Genomic DNA, 24,598 nt, shown 5'->3' on the forward strand with positions numbered 1-24,598 from the left:
TCATGTTTATTTAGGGTGCATTCTTCCTTTCAAGAGGGAAACGGACTTATTAACTGGTAGCATAAAGGGATCAGGAGTAAGTGGGAACTAAGTGAGTGGACCCTGTGTGTCTCCCTAAATGTCTTCCTTCTCTTCAGAGAAAGCATAGCGAGCAGGCAAGGATTTACCGCATGGCTCAGAAGCTTTCAGGAGCATGCGTACTTTGTGGAGAAAGCAGCACGGTCATCACTATAAGGTCCGTGAACTGGCACTCTCGAAAGTGACTCATATCCTCTGAGTCAGTTAACAAGTAAGTTTATTCTCTTCCTGGTGGCTTGCCTAAAAACTAGTAGGAACAGTTGAGAACAAAACGCCATTTGCTAACAATTTAAACGGAATCAATTATGTCACCGTTATTATTTCCAAGTTGTGACAACCTCTGGGGCTAGTGAGGGGTCCTGCCACCAAGCTCAGTGGCCAGAGTTCAATCCCTGGAAAACACATAGTGGAAGGAGAGAACCAACATCTGTAAGATATCCTCTGCCCGCCACGTACACGCTCTGTCATGCATGACTAAGGGCAAGGTGCCTAAAGGAAGATGGAATTAATAATTATAAATATTAAGTAAAACTACAAAGGGATAAATGAAGGCAAAGCATAGGTAGGCATTCTGAAAACACGCAAAAGTACATGGAAAGTTTGAAACACTAAGGCACGTTAAGAAAGGTTCTCCTCATCCCTAAGGAAAAGATGACTTAAGTTAGACACTACCGTGCTCTAAGCCAAAGTGCTTCTTCGTGAAATCCACATATTGCATTCCAAATGCAATCTTTGAGAGAATACATGGTATTGCAGTGTTTTACATAATTAAATGAGTGGAAGCATGAGTTCTGTGTTTAATGGCCAGACCAAGGTATTAAGAATAAACAGGTCTCCAGCAGAGTGAGAGAGATGAGTAAGGACCATTTAGCCTTTCATCATGAAGGTGATTAAGAAAGGGGTAATAGGCATCATTTTTATCATCTCAGAGGCACTGAATAGTCTAAAGTCATTCATATGGCTCATATGGAGCCACTGGAATTCAGTGAAGGTCACAGAAGAAAAACAAGAACATATGATCATGAGGTTTCTGAACTCATTCGGATTATCAAACAATCTCAGGGGAAAGGACACCTACGGATAAGGGAATAAATACCTCACAATCACAAAGAAAAGGCACACATAAAGTGAACTAAACTACCCTGATCACCATGTTGTTCATGCGTTCCGGTCAAGCTAATTACAGCTTAAAGGACTGTTCCTCACACTGCCTGTGTTACACATTGGCCTTACACAGGTAGGGCATGGACTTTGGCACACATGCAGATGAGAGGTAAAACGCAAATTCAGTTTTTCCGGTTTCGATAGCATGAACTGGCAGCTATACTACCCTGGGTAAAACTATCCTTTCTGAGCATTGATTTCCATTTCTGTGAGATGGAAGGGCTGGGCTAGGACATTCTACCTGTTCCGAATCCTTATCCTATTACCCGTTCCCAGTCTCTGATTTTGAAAATGGACTGGCATACTGGGCACAAAGCTTTTTGGTTTAACTCCTTTCTTTTCTGAAGATAAGTGAATTTCGCTATGACAAAGCAGTCTCCTTCCATCTCTGAAGATCCAGAGACCTCGGGTAGAAACCCTGGACTGCCATCACTCTCTTGGGTTTGACTTCTTCATTCCTTCCCTGTCTAGTCTGCCAGTCATTTTTATCACTTAGAAGTTTAAAAATACTATGAAAATGGAAGGTTATCAGTTGTTTGGGTCTTCTTAAAAGGCTTGCCTTGGGGCTGGAGAGATCATGGCTCAGTGGCTGAGTGCTAGCGGCTCTTCCACAGGATGTGAGTTCAGCTCCCAGCACCCACGTGGAGGACTCCCAGTGCCTGTAACTCTAGCTCTAAGGGAAGCAATGCCCTCTTAGGCTCATCAGACACGTCCTTGGTGCACATACATGCATGCAGACACTCACACATAAAGTACAAGTGAATAACTCTTCAAAATGTTTGACTTGATTAGGTTTGAAGCAGGATGTCTGTACATCCAAACGGGGATGGAAAACAGGGAAGGGATCCCCAAGAAGGTCACACGAGAGCTGTGAGTGGCTTTTCTCATAGTCTTCTGAAGTCCAAAGTTCAAATTTTGGGTAAATGTTGGGAATAAAAAAAAATTCTTTAAAATTTCTAAGTGGAAGTAAGCGAGGGAAGAACCAGACAGCAATTAAATGCATTTGCTTCTTTCAAAGTTCCCCTTTTCTTAAAGAGAATTGTGCTCCACTATGTTCATAGCAGCCTTATTTATAATAGTCAGAAGCTGGAAAGAACCCAGATGCCCCTCAACAGAGGACTGGATACAGAAAATGTGGTACATTTACACAATGGAGTACGACTCAGCTATTAAAAAGAATGAATTTATGAAATTCCTAGGCAAATGGATGGACCTGGAGGGCATCATGCTGAGTGAGTTAACCCAATCACAAAGGAACTCACACAATATGTACTCACTGATAAGTGGATATTAACCCAAAACTTAGGATACCCAAGATATAAGATACAATTTGCCAAATGCATGAAACTCTAGAAGGAAGACCAAAGTGTGGACATTGTGCTCCTTCTTAGAATTGGGAACAAAACACCCATGGAAGGAGTTACAAAGACAAAGTTTGGAGCTGTGACAAAAGGATGAACTATCTAGAGACTGCCATATCTAGGGATCCACCCCATAATCAGCTTCCAAACGCTGACACCATTGCATACACTAGCAAGATTTTGCTGAAAGGACCCAGATATAGCTGTCTCTTGTGAGACTATGCCGGGGCCTAGCAAACACATAAGTGGATGCTCACAGTCAGCTATTGGATGGATCACAGGGCCCGCAATGGAGGAGCTAGAGAAAGTATCCAAGGAGCTAAAGAGATCTGCAACCCTGTAGGTGCAACAACATTATGAACTAACCAGTACCCCGGAGCTCTTGACTCTAGCTACATATGTATCAAAAGATGGCCTAGTTGGCCATCACTGGAAAGAGAGGCCCATTAGACACACAAACTTTATATGCCCCAGTACAGGGGAACGCCAGCCAAAAAAATGGGAATGAGTGGGTAGGGAAGTGGGGGGGAGGGTATGGGGGACTTTTGGGATAGCATTGGAAATGTAATTGAGGAAAATTCATAATAAATTAAAAAAAAAAAGAAAAAAAGAGAATTGAGATTTAATTAAACATATTTTGGTAAATGAAAAATATTCTTTTCATGTCCCAGACCCAGGAGATTACCCTGATATACCTGTAGAATAGGGGAAAAAATGGAGAATTGACTTCAATCCTTAACAGTAATATTTGAGCTCCTGCAGTCAAGGTTTAGTTTGCATAGAAATCAACTGGAAGTCTGTCTGGTTAAAATATCATTTTCCTGGGTCTGATGGTGTGCTGATAATGTGTGAGCTCTGTGGGAAAGACATCCACATGTGGGAATATATGTTTACCGTCAGTTTTATTCACAAAAATATAAAAACAGATAAACACATGCCTTATTATAAATTCCAAAGAAACAGATGAGCCTCACAAATTCTTTCCTTGGGTCTTTCTAAACGTTTTTACAACTAACCTGTGGCTATAAATGGGCAATGTGTAGTGCCCGCTAAAATATTTACTGATGTTTTTGTTATGTTTATGGATGCAATAATGATATATGTTGGAGCTGCATTTGCTCTTTAACCACAGGAAAGTCTTTGCTGTCATGGAAATGGGCATATTAGAATAATAGTTCTTTATTTATTCTAGTCATTCTTCACAATCTGCATGGGTATTCTTTTCCTGTGTTTTACCTCCTCTAAGCAAAACAAAACAAACAAACAAAAAAAACCACCCCAAAACCAAAATAACAAAACAAAAATCGAAACAAAACAATACCACCACCACCGCCAACAAAAAACAGTATCTAGAAGATTGGCAAGAATTCTTCAGTTTCCATGGTATAAATATTTACAGTATAGCTGATTTCTCATCACCAATACAACCTCAGTCATTGAACATGGAGTTAGGAAGACGTGACTAATATTTCAATGGCTGGAGTATTTCCACACAGAGACAACAGATGTAAATGTGATCAAGAGTAGTGCTAATAGTAAAATAACGAGGTGATAGATTATCAAGACTTATTGCATTTTAAAAGAATGGTGGCTAAAGCCAGCCAGTGGTGGCACAGACCTTTAATCCCAGAACTCAGGAGGTAGAGGCAGGCAGATCTCTATGAGTTCCAGGCCAGCCTCATTTATAGAGTGAGTTTCAGGACAGCCAGGAATATACAGAGAAACCTTGTCTCCAAAAAGAAAGCAAAGCAAAGCAAAGCAAAGCAAAGCAAAGCAAAGCAAAGCAAAGCAAAGCAAAGCAAAGCAAAGCAAAGATTCAAGGGCTGCCTGTTTAACAATCAGAGTATTACCTGTTGGTTCTTGTAACATACAAGACAATGTCAGAACAGCACAGCTCACACCCGGCTGTGTATATTATCTAGTAGGTCTATTATGAGGCAGAAATTTATTTTTCAACCATGGAGTCTTATGTAAATAGTCCTCAGAATAGATTCTCTTTGAGCTTCATGATGCACTTCAGAGGTGAATCTATTAGGATCTTTCAGTTCATTCTAATTCTTTTAATGGGGCGTAGTAGTGCTCTTGTTAAAACAACAACCACAACATAAAAACATAGCATTAAAATACTAAACATAGATAAGGAAATGAAGTTTGTTAATTCACTGTAGATTGTAAACTGTAAAAAAGTGGTTTGTTAGGTAATTTGTTAGACTCTCTGAAGGTTTAAAGACTCTGTAATCCAGAATAATGTATCTAGCTATCTGCCCCAAAGCATTTCTGAACATTATTCACTGCAGAAGAAAGAACTTGGACAAGTCTAACAGAGACAAGAATTTCTCACGACTGCATGACAGAATTTTTCTTTTCTTTAAACTGCAGTGTCATAGATTTCCTTTCACTCTCCTCTCCCATGCCCCATGTGCGTGCCTATGTGCATGCCCATGTGCGTGCGTGTGTGTGTGTGTGTGTGTGTGTGTGTGTGTGTGTGTGGTGCGTGTGCCTGCACGTGCGTGGGAGCTTGGGCGCACAATTATGCACTGGCTCAGTGTACCTTTGGAGGTGAAAGGACCATTTATTTACAGGAGAAACTTTTCTCCTTCTCAGAGATTGCACTCATGCGCTGAGTGATTTTATGAGATGCCAAAGGCGATTTTTGAATCAGCAAATGAACCCAAAATGGTTTAGAGTGACTCAGTTTAAATACTAGGATCCATAGCAGCATTCGCTTTGCAGAGGAACGAATAAAAGGCTTGGTGTGTCCTACAGGAAAGCATACACGGGTGAAAGATGCTTGTGGAGAGCAAGAGGAAGCAGCAGAGGAAGAAATGGAGAGCAATCTTTGATCCAATTTCCCACCAACCCAGCACTTAGGCAACAGAGAGCTGGGAGCACTCACACACATTCAAGTAGAGAGTCTGCTCTAAGCTGGAATGCAATCATTTTAAGTGCGGCTGCCCCGCCACTGATCTCTGCTCTATCTTGTTGAAAAATGCATTAGCAAGGGATTTTTTTTTTCCTGGGCTCACAATTTCAAAGCTTCTTCCCAATACCCCTGTGGCCATAACGTTGCAAGAGCTGGAGATAGCTGGAACCAGGGGAATTAGAATTCTTTTCAAATCCTGTTTCACTTCATGCTGCCGCTCCTACCATCCCTACGCACTTGCTCTGTTCCTTCAGTGTGGCAAAGCAGCTTCCTCTTGGATGTGCATGCATTTGTGCACCTACTGACTATGCTTGGGGGGCATTCATTGTCTAAAACTAAGAGAAGGAGAAGCCACACCTGGATGGATCACTGGCATGGTGGAAAAAACTGGAGAGCGCGGAAAAGCCTAGTCTGAAGGCAACCAAGTCCAGACTTTCATGTTGCCATAATTTTATACAGACAGCTCCCCACAGAGGTTCCAACTCCATTAACTTTACATTCACAGAGAAGCTAAATGAAATGAAACGTAGGCGCCAAGCGACCAAATCTAAAGCTCAAAATTAGAATACGGGAGAAGGGTTGCTATAGGAAACCAGTCTTACAGGTTAAAAACCTTCTAAAGTACACGTGACTGGGGCCCAGAGGGATGGCTCAGTGGGTGACAGCATGAGCTGCTCTTGCAGGGTACCCCAGTTTGGTTCTCAGCATATTGAGTGCCTCACAGGGACCCAATGCTCTCTGCTGGCCTCCAAAGGCAGCTGCAATCACATGCATCTACCCTGAGAGAGAGACACACTATACTAAAATAATAAAGTAGGCATGATCATGGTTGTTTTACAGTCCCCTCGTTTACCTGCTTACATTATTAGGTAATGTAATTATTCTTTTAACTATTCTTTTATTTGCACATACTTTTATTTTACAGGAAATTACATAAAGACATGTACTTAATCTTTGCCTGCATGGAATGCATTATTGGAAATGACATAAGCATTTAAGTTGTAGTTTGACAACAAAGGAAGAGGGAAGCAAGTAGACTCCATCAATATGCCCAGATCCATGGCAAAAGCCTCTGTACTGTCATAGCACAAGAGTTACTGTTTGGCAAGCTACACCAAAATCATGAAGAAAAGTACAGAGTGGGTAAGAAGATTTTGAGTTAACAGTTATGGTCAATAGGCTTCATATTGGCATTTACAGTAGGCATATGACACACCATATCTGATTTAACTTCAAAAACACATCATATATTCTGTGATGACATCTAGCCAATTTTTTTTTAACTTAAAATTTTACCTAATTACATTGCGTGCTTGTTTCTCTTTGCACATGAAACAGATGCCTTAGAGGTCAGGCTGAATACAGAGTTACAGGCTACTGTAAGCTGCCTGATGTTGATGCTGGGAACAGATCTACATGTCTCTGCCAGGGCAGCACAGGCTCCTACATGCTGAGCTTTCTCAGGGTCCCTATGTAAAATGTTTTATAGTATTTAGTGGGCTGAAACTTGGGCTTTCTAGAAAATGTTGCTATTTTAAAATGATCACACCATGATACACTGTAGCTTATAGGTGAGATTTTAAAAAATATTTTTATTTTCTTTGGGGTGGAATTGGCAAAGGTAGAGGGTAAATATGAAGGAATGGAGAGATGAGTGGGACTTGAGTGCATGATGTGAAATTTAGAAAGAATCAATAAAAGGCGGGAAAAAAAATAAATGAATGATGATTCCTGAAGTGCTCTCATGAAAGTTGTATGATCCAATTTTACTCATATAAGTCAGAAATTTAGAAACTTTTTTTTTTAGGGTTCACATTAAGAAGAGTTAAAAAGATTTCTAGATTTAATTTCTTTAATTTAGCATATAGGAATTAGCTCACGTCACTCTCAGGAAAACGAATCTTTACCTATACTCTCAAGACCATGCTAAACTGTAGGAAGTCCAGGTGTACTTTTGAGGACTGTGAAACAGGAAACACTGCATCATTAGTACATGTCTCACAACAGTGACTGATGTGCACAGCTGAACTGTAAATAATCAAAGCTGCTCAGGGATCAGAAACCACCACACAGGAGGAACATCGCTTACAACACTGATGGACAGTGAGTGCCGTATATGTGTCTAGACCCTTGAAAAATAGCACGTGTCCCTTCTACATTGTGGACAGTTATAGCCAAAGATTCTGTATCCCCTTGTTTCTATGGACTGTAATGAACGCAGCTAAGGTGGAGTGAGTGCTCATCCGAGAAGTCTGCGGCCTCCTGCGCACACACTTCTGTGTTTGCACTAGTGCTAGAGTAAACACTGGCTGGCAGGAAGGGCGGCACATCCTGCTTCAGCACAGGCCTGCCTGTGAGTGGCATTTAAAAAAGCCAGCTGTTTTTAGATGGAGTGTTTACCGCTTCATATTTGGTGTAATTTACAAAGCACACAACCATTGTGTATACTCTCACAGAGCTCACAGCCTGTCTTTTTCCCTACTGCTAGAGATCACAGTCCCAGACTTTCTGGCTTCAAGGTTATATTCTCTGATTGTCTAGGATCCCACAAGTTTAAGGAGGCACTTCACCTGCATTGAGGGAGGTTTTTTTGTTTGTTTTGCTTTTTTTTTTTTTTTTTTTTTGCTTTTTTTTGAAATAGTTTTTTTTTTTAAAGATTTATTTTATGTATATGAGTACACTGTTGCTATCTTGAGACACACCAGAAGAGGGCATCCTATCCCATTACAGGTGGTTGTGAGCCACCATGTGGTTGCTGGGAATTGAACTCAGGACCTCTGGAAAAGCAGTCAGTGCTCTTAAGCACTGAGCCATCTCTCCAGCCCTATTTTGTTGTTGTTGTTGTTGTTGTTGTTGTTGTTGTTGTTTAAACAAGTCAATTCTGTAAATGGAAAAATACTCACTTAAGCCAAATATGTTCCCACTTTTCAGTAGGAAACAGAAATTTCCTGGGTGATACATGAGAGTTCATATCACTTATATACATAAAATATGCCTAGTTTTTATGTTACAAAGGTAAAGTCTTCACTGACTTCATTGGTATCCAAGTACTGACACTGTGTACACTAGTGTATCCAAGTACTGACACTGTGTACACTAGTGTATCCAAGTACTGACACTGTGTACACTAGTGTATCCAAGTACTGACACTGTGTACACTAGTGTATCCAAGTACTGACACTGTGTACACTAGTGTATCCAAGTACTGACACTGTGTACACTAGTGTATCCAAGTACTGACACTGTGTACACTAGTGTATCCAAGTACTGACACTGTGTACACTAGTGTATCCAAGTACTGACACTGTATACACTAGTGTATCCAAGTACTGACAATGTGTACACTAGTGTATCCAAGTACTGACACTGTGTACACTAGTGTATCCAAGTACTGACACTGTATACACTAGTGTATCCAAGTACTGACACTGTGTACACTAGTGTACTTGTATGCACAGTTACACAGACATAACACCTGTACTTAATGTGCTTTAATAAACAGAGGATGTTGTTTTCTCCTCTTCTGATTGTTTATGGAGAGAAGTAAAAGACCCTACATAGAACCTAGTTCAACATAAATGACTCCTTGGGGAATTCATATGGGCCTGAGTCCATCCGCGTGCACAAAGACCTGCTGACAGACAGCTGATGTGGTGGGGGCACAGAGCATTCAGGAGCACAGCCTTAGGAGAAATATGCTGATTCTTTTTTGGAATGAAAATTGTATTGTAAAGACAGCGATTATCATTTTTTTTCAAAACTTGGTGTAATTTACAAAGCCTTTTCTTTGTAAAGGCAACCTATTCTTATTATAGTCTCCTTTGTTCCTTACAATCCTCCTAAACACATAAGCAGACATAAAGTCTATATAGTCTGTTTAAATGTTATTTACTTTTATATGGCTAATTGTCAGTTTTTCATATTAACAGTTTTTAATGGTAAAATTTGAACCTCATTTTAAAAATGTCTAATCATTTAGAAAAGTTCTACTTCTAAATGAGATGTTTTTAGGAAATGGAAAAAGTGCTTTTCAAAACAGTATATTAGTTTCTAAAGCCTCCTAAACTGCACTGTGGTTACCAAAGTCTGATAGTCTTGAGTTTTATAATTCAATTTCTATCCATCCCCAATTGAATAAATGTAAAGCATCTATTTCATTATTTCAATGAGATCTGATACTCTCCCATGTGCTTACTTAATGTTCTATACCATCTAACACGTAAGGGACAAGATAATATCTAATGGCATTGACTGGATTATGAGAATTATTCCTTACACGTTTCTATCAGAGTAGTGATATACTATTTTTGGTTATAGTAAAGCTCTGTGAATATTAATGCTAGCAGTCCCTCTACTTTTTATATAGCTTCTTCTGGAAAAACTCTTCTAGAAAAGAGAAAAAAATTACTACATAAAATTTCTCATCTGTCTCCTACAGTAAGAATAATTATATGCTTATATATTAAAGTATCAGTACATTATTACCCTACTATTAAACATGAATTATATAAATGAACTCATCAGTAAGAAATTAAATTATTCAAGCTTTGTGTTTGCTAGCAGCAGTGCCTATTATCCATTTCCTCTGAGAAATGCAGGCAGCCTCTGTCAGGAGTTCTAGAAAAATCTATGAGGAATTATGTTGACAGTAAAGTTCAGCGTCTACAGAGGGAAAAAGACTCTGATTTGCGTGTATGTGTGTGTGCTGAGCGAGTCTAGCTGTGGGACTCAGGGACGACCTGCTTGCCATTACCACAAGAAGTTCCTCAGTTTCACTAGCAGCATCAGACGCTGCACGTCCGACTGATGGCAAACACAGCATTCCAGAGCAAATGGTTGCTGGCTCTGTTGCTCAAACACAAACATTATTTTATTCCTTTGATTTAGGTAAAACCTTGTCTCAGCAATCTCCATGCTGGCAGTTTAGAATTAAGTTCTGGTTCCGAGATGAACAACTGTCTTGTTAGAGCTGGAGTTATTTCTTTTAATATAAACACCAATTTTATTTGTAAGCTAGTTTCATACACTGGTCTGTAGGCTCTTGCTTACCTAGTGATATGTCTAATGAAAAGTTTTCAGTTACATAAAATTATTCCTTTCGATGTAATTTGATAGAGGAAGATGTTATAGTGATCCAGTTCTGGGGCCTGAGAACCTGCACCACCACAAGGGGCTCTTTCAAGAAAAAATCTAGAACAGTGTTTCTCAACCTGTGAGTCATGACCCCTTGGGGGTCGGTAGGCGTTGAATGACCTTTCAAGGGGTCACATATCAGTTATCCTGTGTATCAGATATTTACATTAAAATTCATAACAGTAGCAAAATTACAGACACGAAGTAGCAACAAAATAATGTTACTGTTGGGTTCATTACAACATGAAGAACTCTATTAAAGGTTTGAAGCCTTAGGCTGGTTGAGAACCGCTGCCCTAGAGTGTATTCACAGGTACAAAAAGAAAAGAAAGACAGACTTCTAGGACTTGTTACTGGGTGGAAATAAAATGTATTGAAGAAGGAAATGTGTCAGGTCAGTTATGAGACATATCACATAGGATTCCAGAGGAAGTTTATGTCAGCACAGGAAAATGACTGAGAAGGTCAAGGGAACACTGTCCCTATTTATAATCTCATGGAACCAAGAGCATGAATTCAAAACATAGTTGGAATTTGGCTACCTGCCACAGAGCAAATAAGAAGCACCAATTTTTGGTTGCCTTGGAAACGGGGCCCATTCATCATGTTGATAGTTCTATTAGAGGGGAAGGGGCAATTAAATGAAATGCACACTGAACACTGTGGAAGTCAGATCTGGCTCTTCCTCCTGGCCCTATGCTCCTGGAAATAACTCAGACTCAAAATATATTTACAAGTACCTTGGTCATATAATTAGGCTCTTCTCTGACTAGATCATAACTTAAAACTACCAATTTATTCTAATCTACATTCTGCCAATGGCTGGTTATCTGTGCTCGGGTACCATGAGTCTATCTCATCACATCTTCCAGGGCAAATATCCCTCCTGGCACTATCCCATAATCCTCTCTGCCTCTTGGATGTCCCACCTCCTATTTCCTGCCTAAACCATAGGCCATCGGATTTATTATTGACAGGTGTCACATCCATACAGACATAAGATATTTCCTCTAGAGATCACAGGTAGAGCAACGTATGTAGGAGTCTTATCAGGTTAACCGGTGGCTGGGATATGTGCCTTGGCACAGTGGACAATGGAGGAATGCAAGCAGTAGCGGGTGTGGATTAGACATGAAGCGCAGCAGTTGCTGTAAGTTTGAGGTTCCCCTGGGAATGTACAGTTTCTCTCTCTCAGTGGCTGGCTCACAGTAAAGTAAATAAGCCAGCAGGTCACTTCTCTGCTTTCTAACGGTAGTGATGGGTACTAGTGACTTTTCTGATAGGCACACAAGCAAGCAGGTAAGACAACACTCTGAAAGTCAGCAAAACAAACAAACAAACAAACAAATAAAATAAAACAGTGGGATGGAAATTAGTATTGTGAAATAATTTTTAAAAACAAAGCCAATTCCTTCAATAGTTGCAAACGAAAACAACTAAAGGCAGCTGTCCCTGTTGGGCAGGGTCTATGGATAATTCTTCATTTTATTACATTTTATTACACAGATAACTGAACATCTAGTTTAAGTAAAAAAAGTAGTTAACATTTCGCTCAGCTCTACATTCCTAAACTTACCTCGAAAAGCACTGATGTCCCCATAGTGAACTTGAAGGACGAAGTATTTGCTTCCAGTTTCCCCTCCAACTCTGAATCCAACACCTAAATAATTACGAAACAAGGCAAACTTTCATTATAGAAACTGATGCTTAAATGAGTTACAGTGGTAATTTTGGGCTGCTGGTCATGAAACACACAGGAAATAAAATGGCTTATGCCATATAAAGTCAGAATATAGAACATGAAAGAACTCCATTGGCCAGAATATTTAACCAAAACTCGGAGAGTATTTAGTCATAGTTTCTAATTTAAACCATGGCCCCTGGTCTTTCAGCCAAATAGATCACTCATTCTGAAGGGAGCAGTGGAACAACATTCTGTTCCTGTTGACTATTTAGCACTCATACAAAAATATTCTATTTTTTGCTTAATAAATATTCATAAAATTTATGTTTTCTAATTGATTATAGGAGATAGAATCTTAGGGGTATCTTAAAGTAACTATTTATCTTCCCAAATGACAACAGAGCCCTCAAAAGTGACAGAGAGGAAACGAGTTGCCAACTAGATCACAAAGTCCAGGTGTCTGTGAATGAATGGCCTTACTGTTTCTATGGAGTTTGCTAACGATGTGTGTAAGACATACAGACATTCTGTTCACAGGCCGAGAAAGGGCAACTGTTCTCACGAGAACACATCTATGTCAGACCTTTTGTGAGGTTTAGGCCTGCTGGTGGGTATATGGCAACCTGCAGAGACAGTTCTCAGGCAATGCAAAGTAGAGTTCAGAGTTCAGACAGTGCTGAGGACATGAGCTAGGGAGGGCAGACTGGCTGTATCAATCCTTAAACCATCTTCAGACCACATCACATGCACTCTGCAACAGAATCATGCACTTTCTTCAATATTCTGAAGCATTTAGGCAATAAGAGAGAGTCTCTCAGACCTTGGAAGCTATCAACAGTTTTCAGGCAGACTCAGAAAGGCAGCTAGGCTTGGCATTACATTAAATACCTAGGTCCCAGGGCTTTAAAATATATATATTGATGCTGAAACAGCAATTTATTTAATTTCTAGGGCTCTCTCGGTTCATAAAATATTCCTGCTGTCGAGAGCTGATGTGCCTCAGGCCAAAGGTGGCTTGAGGTACGCTTGATTATTTTCTAAGGTGATCCAAATTGTCGCTAGGGCAAACTACTTACCAAAGAGGTAAAAGGAGGAAAAGTAGCCAGATACCTTTCGGTACAAAGTAGGTGAGAAACTGCAATACAGAACACTGGCAACCGTGTTTTTTAGAATGGACTATGAAAAGCTGATGCATGCCAGTTAGAGTATCCAAGACACTTCAGACATACCTTTAGGGAGCCGGGTGGGGGGAGCATTTCTTGCCCAGGCATATAGAATATTGGCTTTATCTGTACAGGTTCCTTCATCACAAAACCTGAAAGAAAAAGTAGCCATAATGACTATATAGGTCGTGAAATCCATAAACTGTTCCATATTTGGGCAGGTATTTTAAAGTCAGACACATCAATATCTATTTATTGTATTCTTAGGCTTAATATCCGAAGTAAGGCTGGAGCGATTTCTGCATGGGCAAAGCACCCGAACAGGGAGGAACAAATCCTGTGTTCTGGATGCTCAGTCTGGACCTGGATACATCCTACGTGAAATTCACTGTCTGCAATCAGGCAGGCAGCCCGACAAAACTCCAAACACGACACTGCACAAGCCAAGGCTACTGCTGTGGATCCCTAGATGGAGACTGAGAAGAATGGCATCCATGTTTGCTCTCTGGGGACTGGGGAAGTGATGTTGTTAATACAGTTTTGGCTGCATCAGCAATTGTGTGCCCTCAGGAGGATAAAGTATGTGCATACACTTTGGGCCTTTGATTACACTATACTACACACACACACACACACACACACACACACCGCAGTGAACACAGGCTTGCATTTATACATCATTTCCTGTGGTACAAGCATCATTTAGTTTTCTGTTTCAGTTTTCTCTATAATGCGGGGATGTTTTCCTCTGTGAATCAAATGAGATACAAGTGGAAAGCTCTTTATAAATTAAGACACTGTCCGTTGTAATGCACTATTTAATAAAACACTCAGTTTATAAAAAAAAAAGTTACCCAGTGAGAGTAGGCATGTACGGTGAGATGTTTGGTGAGAAGAGCTTCAAGCATAAAGCCCATCTTCTTTCCATCCCTGGACTACCTCACTGGACCACTTCTAACAGTTGTGCTTCTTGGATGTTTATCATCCCTTGAGAGCCCAGCAGCTCAAATATGGAAACCCCTTGACAGGGCTATACTAGTGATGTACAGTATAACTTGCATAGTCAAGACCTCTGGTAGACCTAATTTAATATATGATAAGTTGATGGCAAATTGCATTGTTTCTAACAATATTATAACTCCCAATTTTTTCCTGTCCTTGAATTAGATATGTTTAAAACATGGTTAGGTTACATTATTTTTTTTAATGCGTTTATATTTGTGTTTTGGAAAATTGGGGCCAAACAAGGTCAGAGGCAGGAAATAGAACCAATCATAAAGGTTGAAAAGTATCAAGAATAAAGACAAATACAGCTTTGTTGTCAGTAGCTGGCTCATAGACAGAAAATGTGCGTCACCTGTGGTCTGGCGAGATTGGAAAGGCAGATTTTTGTTGCATCTTAAACAGGTAAGGTAATTGTCTTCTCTGATATGGAAGTCAGCTGAGCCTACAGTCCTGGAAGAACATAGGATACCTACATGGGAAGCACTGGAAAGAAAGTCCATCTGTCCTTCAAACTCAAAGGCGGGAATTCTTGTTGGAGGTGGGAAAAGGATGCCAGTACAGCAGTGAGTGCTATTATCTCTCAGAATTAAGAATGAGAAAGCCAGCACCAGGGGGTCCCAAATGCTATGCTTAGCAAATGTTCGCTACAGCAAATCAGACTCCAGAGAGACTGTGTTATGTGCGCTGTAAAACACATCAACCAGTTGTTTCTTACTGTTCTTGTCAACTGCCATACACTAAACATGAAGGACCATTACCATGTGATAATTGTGTTTGGAACAAATGTTTATGGCATCCCCATGCCAAATGTGTTCAAGGACTTAGGGTGTTGGACAGTGCCCAAAACCATAAACATTTCCTTGGCTTCTTTTGTATAATAGTTAGAGAAACGAGGCTGTCAGATGTGATGGACTTTATACCTTACTCCCTGTGAGCTGTTAAAATGTAAAGCTTTGAGTGGCAGTTTTCATACCTTTCAACAAGGATCATAAATCTCCAGGGCCTAGCATCAGTGTGCTGACAGTGGTAAGTCTTCTCTAATATGGAAGTCAGGATTTAATGTGTGACTATATGGAAGCAGATGGACAGAAAACAGAGAACATTGGCTTAGTAAATATTTCTAGCTATACATTTATGGAATTTGCTGGCTCAAAATTTTTCACATGCTTCCCAAAAATGAAAGTGAACTATTGTATACTGTAGCATAACACATAACATGTAAGACCTCTGCTCATGCCACGGTACTGTGCATTTTCTTGATTCTTGTTTCCACTACTCTCTTGGTTTGGGAGACTCTTTCCTAACTCTCTGCTTTAAGGCTGAGTTCTAGTTTTCCTTCCCAGGAACCCCATCACCAATTCCCCTGCTTTAATCACAGCACTGTACTAGACGGTATGCATCCAGGCAGTGTAGTTTGCTTCTTTCCTTTTACATGTTCAGACATGTAAATAACTCAGCTGACTACGATACCGCATTGTCACATATAAGAATTGCTAGTATGATAAAAGCAAAATATAAGCACCAGCATATTGAGTCATGACTTGCCTGGCTTCTCTTCACTGTCTTAGGAATACTTCGAATGGGCTGTACTTTGAAACTAAGTCACTCAGTTCAAGCCACTCCAAAGGTCACAGAACTAAGCCACGGTTGACAGCTCTGGCTGTCACGCTTTCTTTCATCACAACTCATGACACTGATTTACAGACAGAATATCCTACGAAGATAAACTGTTATGGATACTGTCGTACCTGAAGATGCAATGTGTACAAGCAGTTCTAAAATCAAATTTCAGGGGGAAATCACAAAGTCAAACAATTTCACATCCTACCTTTGTCAGATCTACTAGAATAACAACTTCAAAAATAGATCTTGGGACTACAGAGTTGACTGAGTGGTTAAGGACACACACTACTCTTCCAGAAAAACCTAAGTTTGGTTCCTAGCACACACATTGGGTTCACAACTACCCATAATTCCAGCTCGAGGGCACCTGACAAATTCTTCTGGCTCCCATGGACTCCTAAACACATACACACATATATACATACATACACACTCATCACAATAAAAATTAAAAAATAAATCTCAGCTTGTGGCTGGAGAGATGGCTCACTGGTCAAGAGTACTGACTATTTTTCCTAAGGATCTGAGTTTGGTCCCTAGCACCCATGGCTTCTCATAATAGTTGTAAGTCCAGTTCCAGAGGATCTGATATTCTCTTCTTGCCTCTGTGGGCACTGCACACAGGCGCTGCTTGTACAGACATGCATGAAAGCAAAATACCCACACATAAAGTGATAGTTTTAAAATCTTGCCTTTATTAAAACATCTGCCATATGTATATGTATACACATACACATGTAAGTACATAAATGTATACATTTATACATATATGTGTATAAATGTATATATGTATATAAATGTATTAAATACATGACTAAGTAACGATGACTCACAGAAAGATATCAGGATACTGAAAATAATCTTAAACATTCATGAGGGAACTAAAGGAAGACAGTAAAATGGGATGTCAGGAGAGATGAGTTTCACTGATGATAGAACCTAGTGGCACAAAACAGTTTCACATTCTATAAATAAAACAATGGCCTTGCTAGCTTAAAGGGCAGGGCAACAATTAACATTTGAAATTAAGATGGTTCTGGATTCCTGGACTTACCCGGTGGAAGCCTTTTCACCTCTAATCCACAGGGGCCCTTTTGGAATGGCAAGAATACTTTCTGATTGTGCCGAGCTTCAAAGAGAGCAAGGCCTTCATGTTGGATCATCTATCTAAGTGACTGATGAAGCACTTACTGCTTATAATCTGCTAAAGGCTATTTGAAATTGAAGGTTGCTTGGTCGAGATGGGCAATGACACCTTATCATCTCATTTGGCTAAGATAATAAAGCCCAAATTGTCAGGTCCAGTTTGGCTTGGGGACGGTTAGTATGAACTGTCCATTTGACAGGGTCTGAATCGCCTTGGAAACAGCTTCCAGGCACAAGTGTGTGGGTTAATTCCGCCTCTGGGTTCACCTGTGCAGAATTATTTTGATTAGGTGATTTGATGTCGTAAGAGTCATCTTTCCTGTCATTTGCACCCTATCCCAGGCAGGGATCCTGGATTATATATAAAATAGATAAAATGAGCTGAGAGCCAGTACTCAACACTCTCAGCTTCTGACTATATAGACGTGATGTGACATTTGCTTGACTTGTAAATTGAAATGAATCCTTTCCCCTTGAGTTGCTTTTGTAAGGGAATTGTATTACAGCAACAGGAAAAGAAACCAATACAGGTAGGCCTTAAATTCAAACTGTAATACATTAGCTATCTAGCAACCATAGCCAGAAAAATTAACAGAGGTTTTTTTTTTTTTTTTTTTTGAAACAATGTAATAAATACTGTGGGTAGGATATTATTACCTTTTGAAAGTGCACTGGTCCTAGTTAAAAATTCATATATCATTAACTGGTGCCTTATAACCAATACAGGACTTCTGCAAATTCAGATAATCCCATGGGACCTTCAGTAGTTCTGTAGGAATTATACATTCCCACAGTAAATCAAAGAACACCTAGCCAGAAAACTAAATAAGTTTGGTAGTGGTTTGACGAACAGCACCATAGGAACTACCCCTGAAGCCCCCAACATCCCAATGAGAGGGGCAATAACATTTGTAAGGACAGAGGGTATGCAGCACAATTCTCAGTCCAAAAAAGCCCATCTCTTCTATGGAGGCAGCGCACTGAGCAAGCTCTGCCGAGCTTTTACGAGGGCAACTGTCCAATCTGTAAGGTAACATGAGCAAGACTAGGTGGTTTAATCCTAGCACGCAAGAGATGGAGGAAAAAAACAAGTTCCAGGTCATCAAGGAGTACAGACCCTTTCTAAACAAAATGCATACTAAACAAAGGGAAGCCAGTTCATTCTAGTTCAGCAGAAGCGTGTGACAAAACACTGCCCTTAAATGCACATCATATGATGCCCGAAATGAAGGTCGGTACGGGATTTGGAGGCTTGCTATGTTTGTTATGTGGAAATGAATGCTCTATTTGTTGAATTTTTAGAAGTTTCTTACGGAGGAAGAGACAAAGAAAGTACTGCAGAAAATACTTTGACTGTTGCTATGGAGTGTGCAAGGATGAGCATCCAGGATGCAGAAAAACTGCAAAAGCAGCATGCGCACACCCTGCTCTCAATCAGGACGATCAGGAGGGAAGCAGCAAAGCCTTGGCCTTATCTGGGAAGCATCGTCACTAGGATAAGCCATTTAAATGAGTAAGGGAGGGGAGTGTTACACACAGGCATACATATGCTCTAGCAATGTTCTCTCTTCTCTCCCCTCCCATCAGCATCTATAACCCTGTGGAGATGGTGGCATTTAAAGAGACACAGCAGGTGGCTAATAAATAGAAGCAGTTGAAAGGGATTTAAGCTAATTCTTCAGAGGATGGTGAGGCACTCTACTGCTTTGGTTTGAGAATGATGCTAAGTTAGAGCAGCTGGAAATGGCCTCCTTTAGAGAGGGCTGGGATTCTCCCTTTTTAAAAAAACATCAAACAGCTTGTAGCAGCTCTCTTTGATTTTTCAAGTTGAGCTGGTCATAAGTGTCACTAGGAATAGTTTTAAAATAAAAAATTAATTATAAGAACTAAAAATAGTTTCAGCTATGTACAGACAACCATACCGCGGAACGTGACTGGTGATACATTTAAAGTCCGCTACCTCGAACAGCCTAACCATCTTGGTATTTTTTTCCAGTTTATGTTATTCTGTATTTTTGTCATAATGGTGTTTTGGGTCATTGAAACAATTTAACCGATACACAAACAAAATAAAAATGTTCGTATTAGTGTGGTGCCATGAAATGGTCAATGTTTAAATTGAGTTACACATATGTATCCCCTTGAACATTCAAAACATTTATTAAACTTTTGAAACAAACCCCTCATCTTCTTGAAGTATTCAGCACATAACTAGTATCTGTAGTCACTGTTCTCGCCACTAGCACCTCACCCAATACTTTGAAGAAAAAGAATCTCAGTTTGCCCTAAGTTGTTTAAGCACCAAAATCTGCACTCAGCAGAACAGAAATTGTAGAACCCTACAATCACAAATTCTAAAAAAATAAAATAATATTAATAAAAAGAGCACTCCCGGGCACACGGGCAGCTTGGCAGTCAACAGACCTTCCTGCTCTTAGGAAGAATCTCAGTTTGGTTCGCTTCCCATTACCTAAGTGGCAGCTCACAGGCCTCATAATAGTAGTTCCAGGGACTCCAGCACTCTCTTCTGGCTTTGGGGGTACCATGCATGAGCACAGCACATATACATGCATGTAAGGGAACTCAGGCATACCATGTAAAATAAAAATAGATCAATCTTTTCAATCTTTTCAAAAGTACTTCAAAACTATTACCCTCAATGTCAAATAATTCATCTAAATAAAAATCATATTTTTTCCCCCAAATCTTGAACTCTTGGTGAATAACTACTTATTGATTCAAATAGCATATGAAGGTGCAATGATGCATTCCTAGGAAGAAACAATGAGAATTGTATTTTCCAAGACACTCTGATTGGCTAGTTACAAGTAGAGTTACATACATTTAAATTCAGCAGAGTTTATAAGCTGCATTTTCGTTTTGTCCCCCAAAGAGCGCTGGAGATATGGCAAGTAGTGGAGCACTTGTTTAGGCGCAAATTCAGCCAACAAATCTGCTGTGCTTAAATGTTGGAGCTCACGCACAGTCCAGCAAATCCTTCTACTGCTCCCTTCGCTCCTGCCTTCCGTCATCCCTCACCACTGGTCCCTAGATGTGGCTAACTGCCTTTTGCATGAACAGACAGCAACCAGGGATGTTAGGTTACATCTGCCTTCTTGGGTCACCAGAGAGGCTGCTCCATCAGCTGGTCCCTATTTGCATCCTCCTGAGGTATGTTAATTTGGAATTGAGCATCAGACCCACTCGAACTATAAAGAGACCACCCCACAGTATATTAAAAGGTTCACATCAATGTATGCAATTTAAGTGCACATGCATATAATTAACTAGACACATTAACAGTGTGAGTAGCTAATTTGGAACGAGACACAAAAGACTGGAATGCGTATGGAAGGGAAAAAAAACTTTAAAATTAAAATGACTGCATAATGAAAACTGCTTCATGCTGTGTCTACTGTTTTCATGTAAACTTAATATAACTGTAAATATATTTTAATGAACAGTAGAACGAGGCAATTACCGAGAGCAAAGGAGGGCAGCTCCGCACTGAAACATCAGAGCAGCTCTTTGCCTCCGTATCGTAAGTGCTGCCTCAAGACAGGGGGTGAGTTATAATTTCATAATTTCAGGGAAAAATGCTTTCTATATTAAAGATGCATGCCTTTTTGCCAATGAGCTGGGAGCGAAAGCAAAAACTCACGGGAAAAAGGCATCGGGAAAGGTGGACAGAAGGAGATCACACTAGCATGAAGAAAACAAGAAATCTAAGCTTGACTGGTAAAAAAAAATAATATTATGCGTTTATACACTGTCAAAATAGATTTGTGCTCCCCAAAGAGTTTACTAGATCATAAATGGGCTACTGATATTATTAAGTATCAATAATCAGTACAGATATCCCCCTGGGAAGTATGTGTGAGAGTTGTTGCAGAGTCTTTATTTAAACATCTTCTATTCTGGAAGAATCAAATGCTAGATTTACGACCTAAAATGAACATGATTAATCTTGTTACTCAAAGAAGACAGAACTTTCCACAGTGGCATATTTTTGCCACTAGTTGACTGAGGTGGGAGAAAAGGAAGGCAAGTGTTGAGAGAGCCTCCACAGGCTCTGCTGCTGCCCTTGCAAAGCAGTGGGGGGCAGGAGGTAAAATGTCCTTTGAAAGCAACCTAGAAGTGTTCAGCCCACGAAGTGCCATGAATTCTAATTTTTTAAAGAGAGAAATGGGCCCTGCCAAATACTGGAGAGAAGAATCTATATTAATGTTAACTGGGATGCAAGGCTCGACTGTAAAGCCAAAGTGAGTAGAGCAGCAGCCTTGCTTAATGCCTGCCTTCTACTTTGCATATTGAACGGCTCCTATATCTACTTCCAAACGTTACATGAAGACTTTGGGCTTGGCTAAAAGAAGATGAATAATAGCATCAATTATTTTCCTTGTTTTATGGCTACACAGCCAATTATTACAAATCTATAGATGAAAAGGGAACGTGCTACCAAGCAAGTAGCTTAAATTACATCTAAAATGATGTGGACTCAGCATTACACAAAATCCTAATTACTCATCGGCACAATGCACAGCAGATATGCACAGCAGATATGCACAGCAGATATGTGCTTGAGGTGAGCCAACCTCTGCACATAGCCAACATCTGGTCATCACACCTTCCTCAGCTGACTCCTAGAAGGTATGCAAGGCATACTTACAGAATTATGGACAGTCAGCATAAACGGGGTTCAAGAGCGACCGAGCACATATCTAAAGTCAATGAACCCAATAAGCTCAATATCCAACACACAGCATCTGGCTGTGGGCTTGATACTGTTTCACTTCTGTCTCATTGTCTTTCAAACACTAATTTTAGCAAGACAACATACAGAGACACAGAAATCATCCCACAATTCCACTTTCACTGGCATTTCCTTTGATGGCACCCCTCTCCCCAAACTTTAAACCCTTTGGCAGAATATCGTATACATAAAGTTTCTATAAAAGTAGAATTTCAAAATAGTACATTTAAGAGTACCAATAAATATCTAAAGTGCAGAAACAATGTGATTGTTTTGATATTCCTCTGGGATGAAAAGAGCAAACAGAACTTTTGCCTATATAATTTTTAGCAGTTTGGATCCTCATAGCTTTTAAGTGCTGTTGGGCTTTTTCTTTCTTCCCAGGCAAGGTGAAGCCAAAGCACATTTAAAGATCTTACGTTCCTTCCAGCTCTTTTAATCACTCTGTAAACTAAAAGACTATATCGCTGGTTGCAGAAAGGATATTTTGAAAGCCTACAAAATAAAGGATGTGATTTGTTGAATAAGACTCAGAAAAGACTGTCAAAGAACAATCTTTTAATGGAGATTTTTTTATTTACAAAAATTTATGAAAGAGATAAAACAATAATGTTGATACCAAAGGGTATTAACTGTGATTTGCTGATTCCATTTTTATATAAACCTAGTCACATGAGGTTGGTTCCTATGTGGTATGCCCATTACATCAAATAACGTAAGCCTATTAACAAATGCTTTGATGGCACTTGGTCTATGGAGATTTCCACTAATTGCCCCATGCTTTTCCCAGTTTCAAATACATATTGCAATTGTTTATTATAGAAATGACTAGAAAGCAGTTGCTGCAAGCCTCTCATCACACTAATTAATATTAGGATACACTGAGATGTTGCTCTACATGATTATGTAGGAGCAGGATATCAAAACATTGCTTCATGGTGCATGGCATGACATGCCGGTCATTCTGGACTGCTAAATATTTGACAATGGTTCCACGTGTCAGTGAAAAGCAGGAAGCTTAGAATATATTGGTATTTTTTTTCAGATTTTACAGATCTTCAGTGACACTGAAGAACACAATGAGAGGGGAAATTTCAAGACATAATAATTATAGAATACATTTCTGGGTGTAGAAAACACATTTATCATTGAACTGCCCCCACATCATCCTCTGCCACTCTAGAATAGACATTTAAGAATGGTTTATTGATTAGTCATGGCACAATAGAAAGCTCAAAGAAATGATTAAAATCATTCCCAAAACTGTAATAGTTACTTAAATAAACACTGGACAATATGGTTAAATTGAAAATATTTGGACTTTGGAATCAGACATATTAATGTATGGCTTGTGTCCAGATAGCTGATCCTTTGAATAAGTTAGTACACCTGAGCTTCTGGCTTCTTGTCTGTAAAATGTAGAAATGCTTGCTTTAAAGAGGCAGTAGGATAAATAAAATGATGCCTACAGATAACTTCGCACAGCCAATGGGACCAAAGAACCTTGGATGAACAGAACTGCAGTGTTTTTTGGGTGGAAACGTGAATTGTACAAAAACTGATGTCAGAATATCAATAATCTGAATTCACTTTGTATGAGCATTTAATCAGTGACTAAGGCTGATGCTGAACAGGGGACTAAATAATTACGATAACCACAGGATGTCAGTGAGCACCGTTATGTGCCTATTGTCACCTGTAAAATCCTTACATAAATACATGTGGTACAGGTTTCTACTGCGAGCCGGCCAATCCTTACCAGTAACTCCCAGTGGATGAGGGCATGTTGCATCCAAACAGCAGCATATGGTGGACAGTGTCCATGCTGGCCCGAGGCTTGAAGTCAACTGTCAGGAGAAAACAATACACAAATGTGACTACAAGCTATATGCGTATGTGGCAATGTCAGAGGAGACCACATCTTTCAACAGCTCGAATATCTGTTTAAAAATATGCTTTGATGCTTTCATGATAAAATGCCCCAATATCTTAAGGTGAGTATGAGTTAATAATTTGATTTAGGAATACAGTAAACTATTGTGTATGAAAAAAGAAAATATTAACAGGCTAGTGATGACTGCTATTAACACACACACACACACACACACACACACACACACACACATTTAAAAATGAACTGTCCCTTTTAATGTGGTGAATGCATTATAAGGGTATGATGTGAAAGCTCCAGGCTATTTATTCACCATAGATTTCCTTCCCACTTTAAGCAGAGTGCTGTGTACCAGAAAACATTGCACAATGATGCAGTAAAACAGAAGTCACAGCAAGTGGTCAAAACATGAGCAGAAGGATTCACAACATATCTATATCACCTTAAATCACAATGGCAGTCATTGAGCACATGGAGTGCATGCATATATGCCTGTGCATGTGCACACACACACACACACACACACACACACACAGAGAGAGAGAGAGAGAGAGAGAGAGAGAGAGAGATTTCCCCAGAAAGGAAAACATATGTGCAAATGTATCTTTAGAAAAACAGAAGTGCACTTGTGAAAAATACTAGCACCTATTAGCAACCCAATCCTGAGAGAGAGA

At 39.8% G+C, this 24,598-nt stretch overlaps 1 protein-coding gene and 1 long non-coding RNA gene across 21 annotated transcripts in view; one reads left to right on the plus strand and one right to left on the minus strand.

Moving 5' to 3' along the window:
* Positions 1 to 24,598, minus strand: part of Pam (peptidylglycine alpha-amidating monooxygenase) — a 274,763-nt gene that overhangs the window by 89,768 nt on the left and 160,397 nt on the right. For all 20 annotated transcript variants that reach the window (XM_030252190.1, XM_030252187.1, XM_030252186.1 and 17 more), the window contains 3 exons: positions 23,793 to 23,880; positions 13,573 to 13,658; positions 12,236 to 12,319 (listed from right to left, as the gene is read on the minus strand). In XM_030252190.1, coding sequence (XP_030108050.1) covers positions 12,236 to 12,319; positions 13,573 to 13,658; positions 23,793 to 23,880 — 258 coding nt within the window. The remainder of the gene's footprint in view (positions 1 to 12,235; positions 12,320 to 13,572; positions 13,659 to 23,792; positions 23,881 to 24,598) is intronic.
* Positions 245 to 14,062, plus strand: Gm31771. Its single transcript, XR_387289.3, has 2 exons — positions 245 to 289; positions 13,774 to 14,062. It is a non-coding gene; the product is annotated as a predicted gene, 31771 (long non-coding RNA).

This window comes from Mus musculus, chromosome 1 (assembly GCF_000001635.26).
Source record: "Mus musculus strain C57BL/6J chromosome 1, GRCm38.p6 C57BL/6J".
In the NCBI taxonomy this organism is placed as follows: Eukaryota; Metazoa; Chordata; class Mammalia; order Rodentia; family Muridae; genus Mus; species Mus musculus.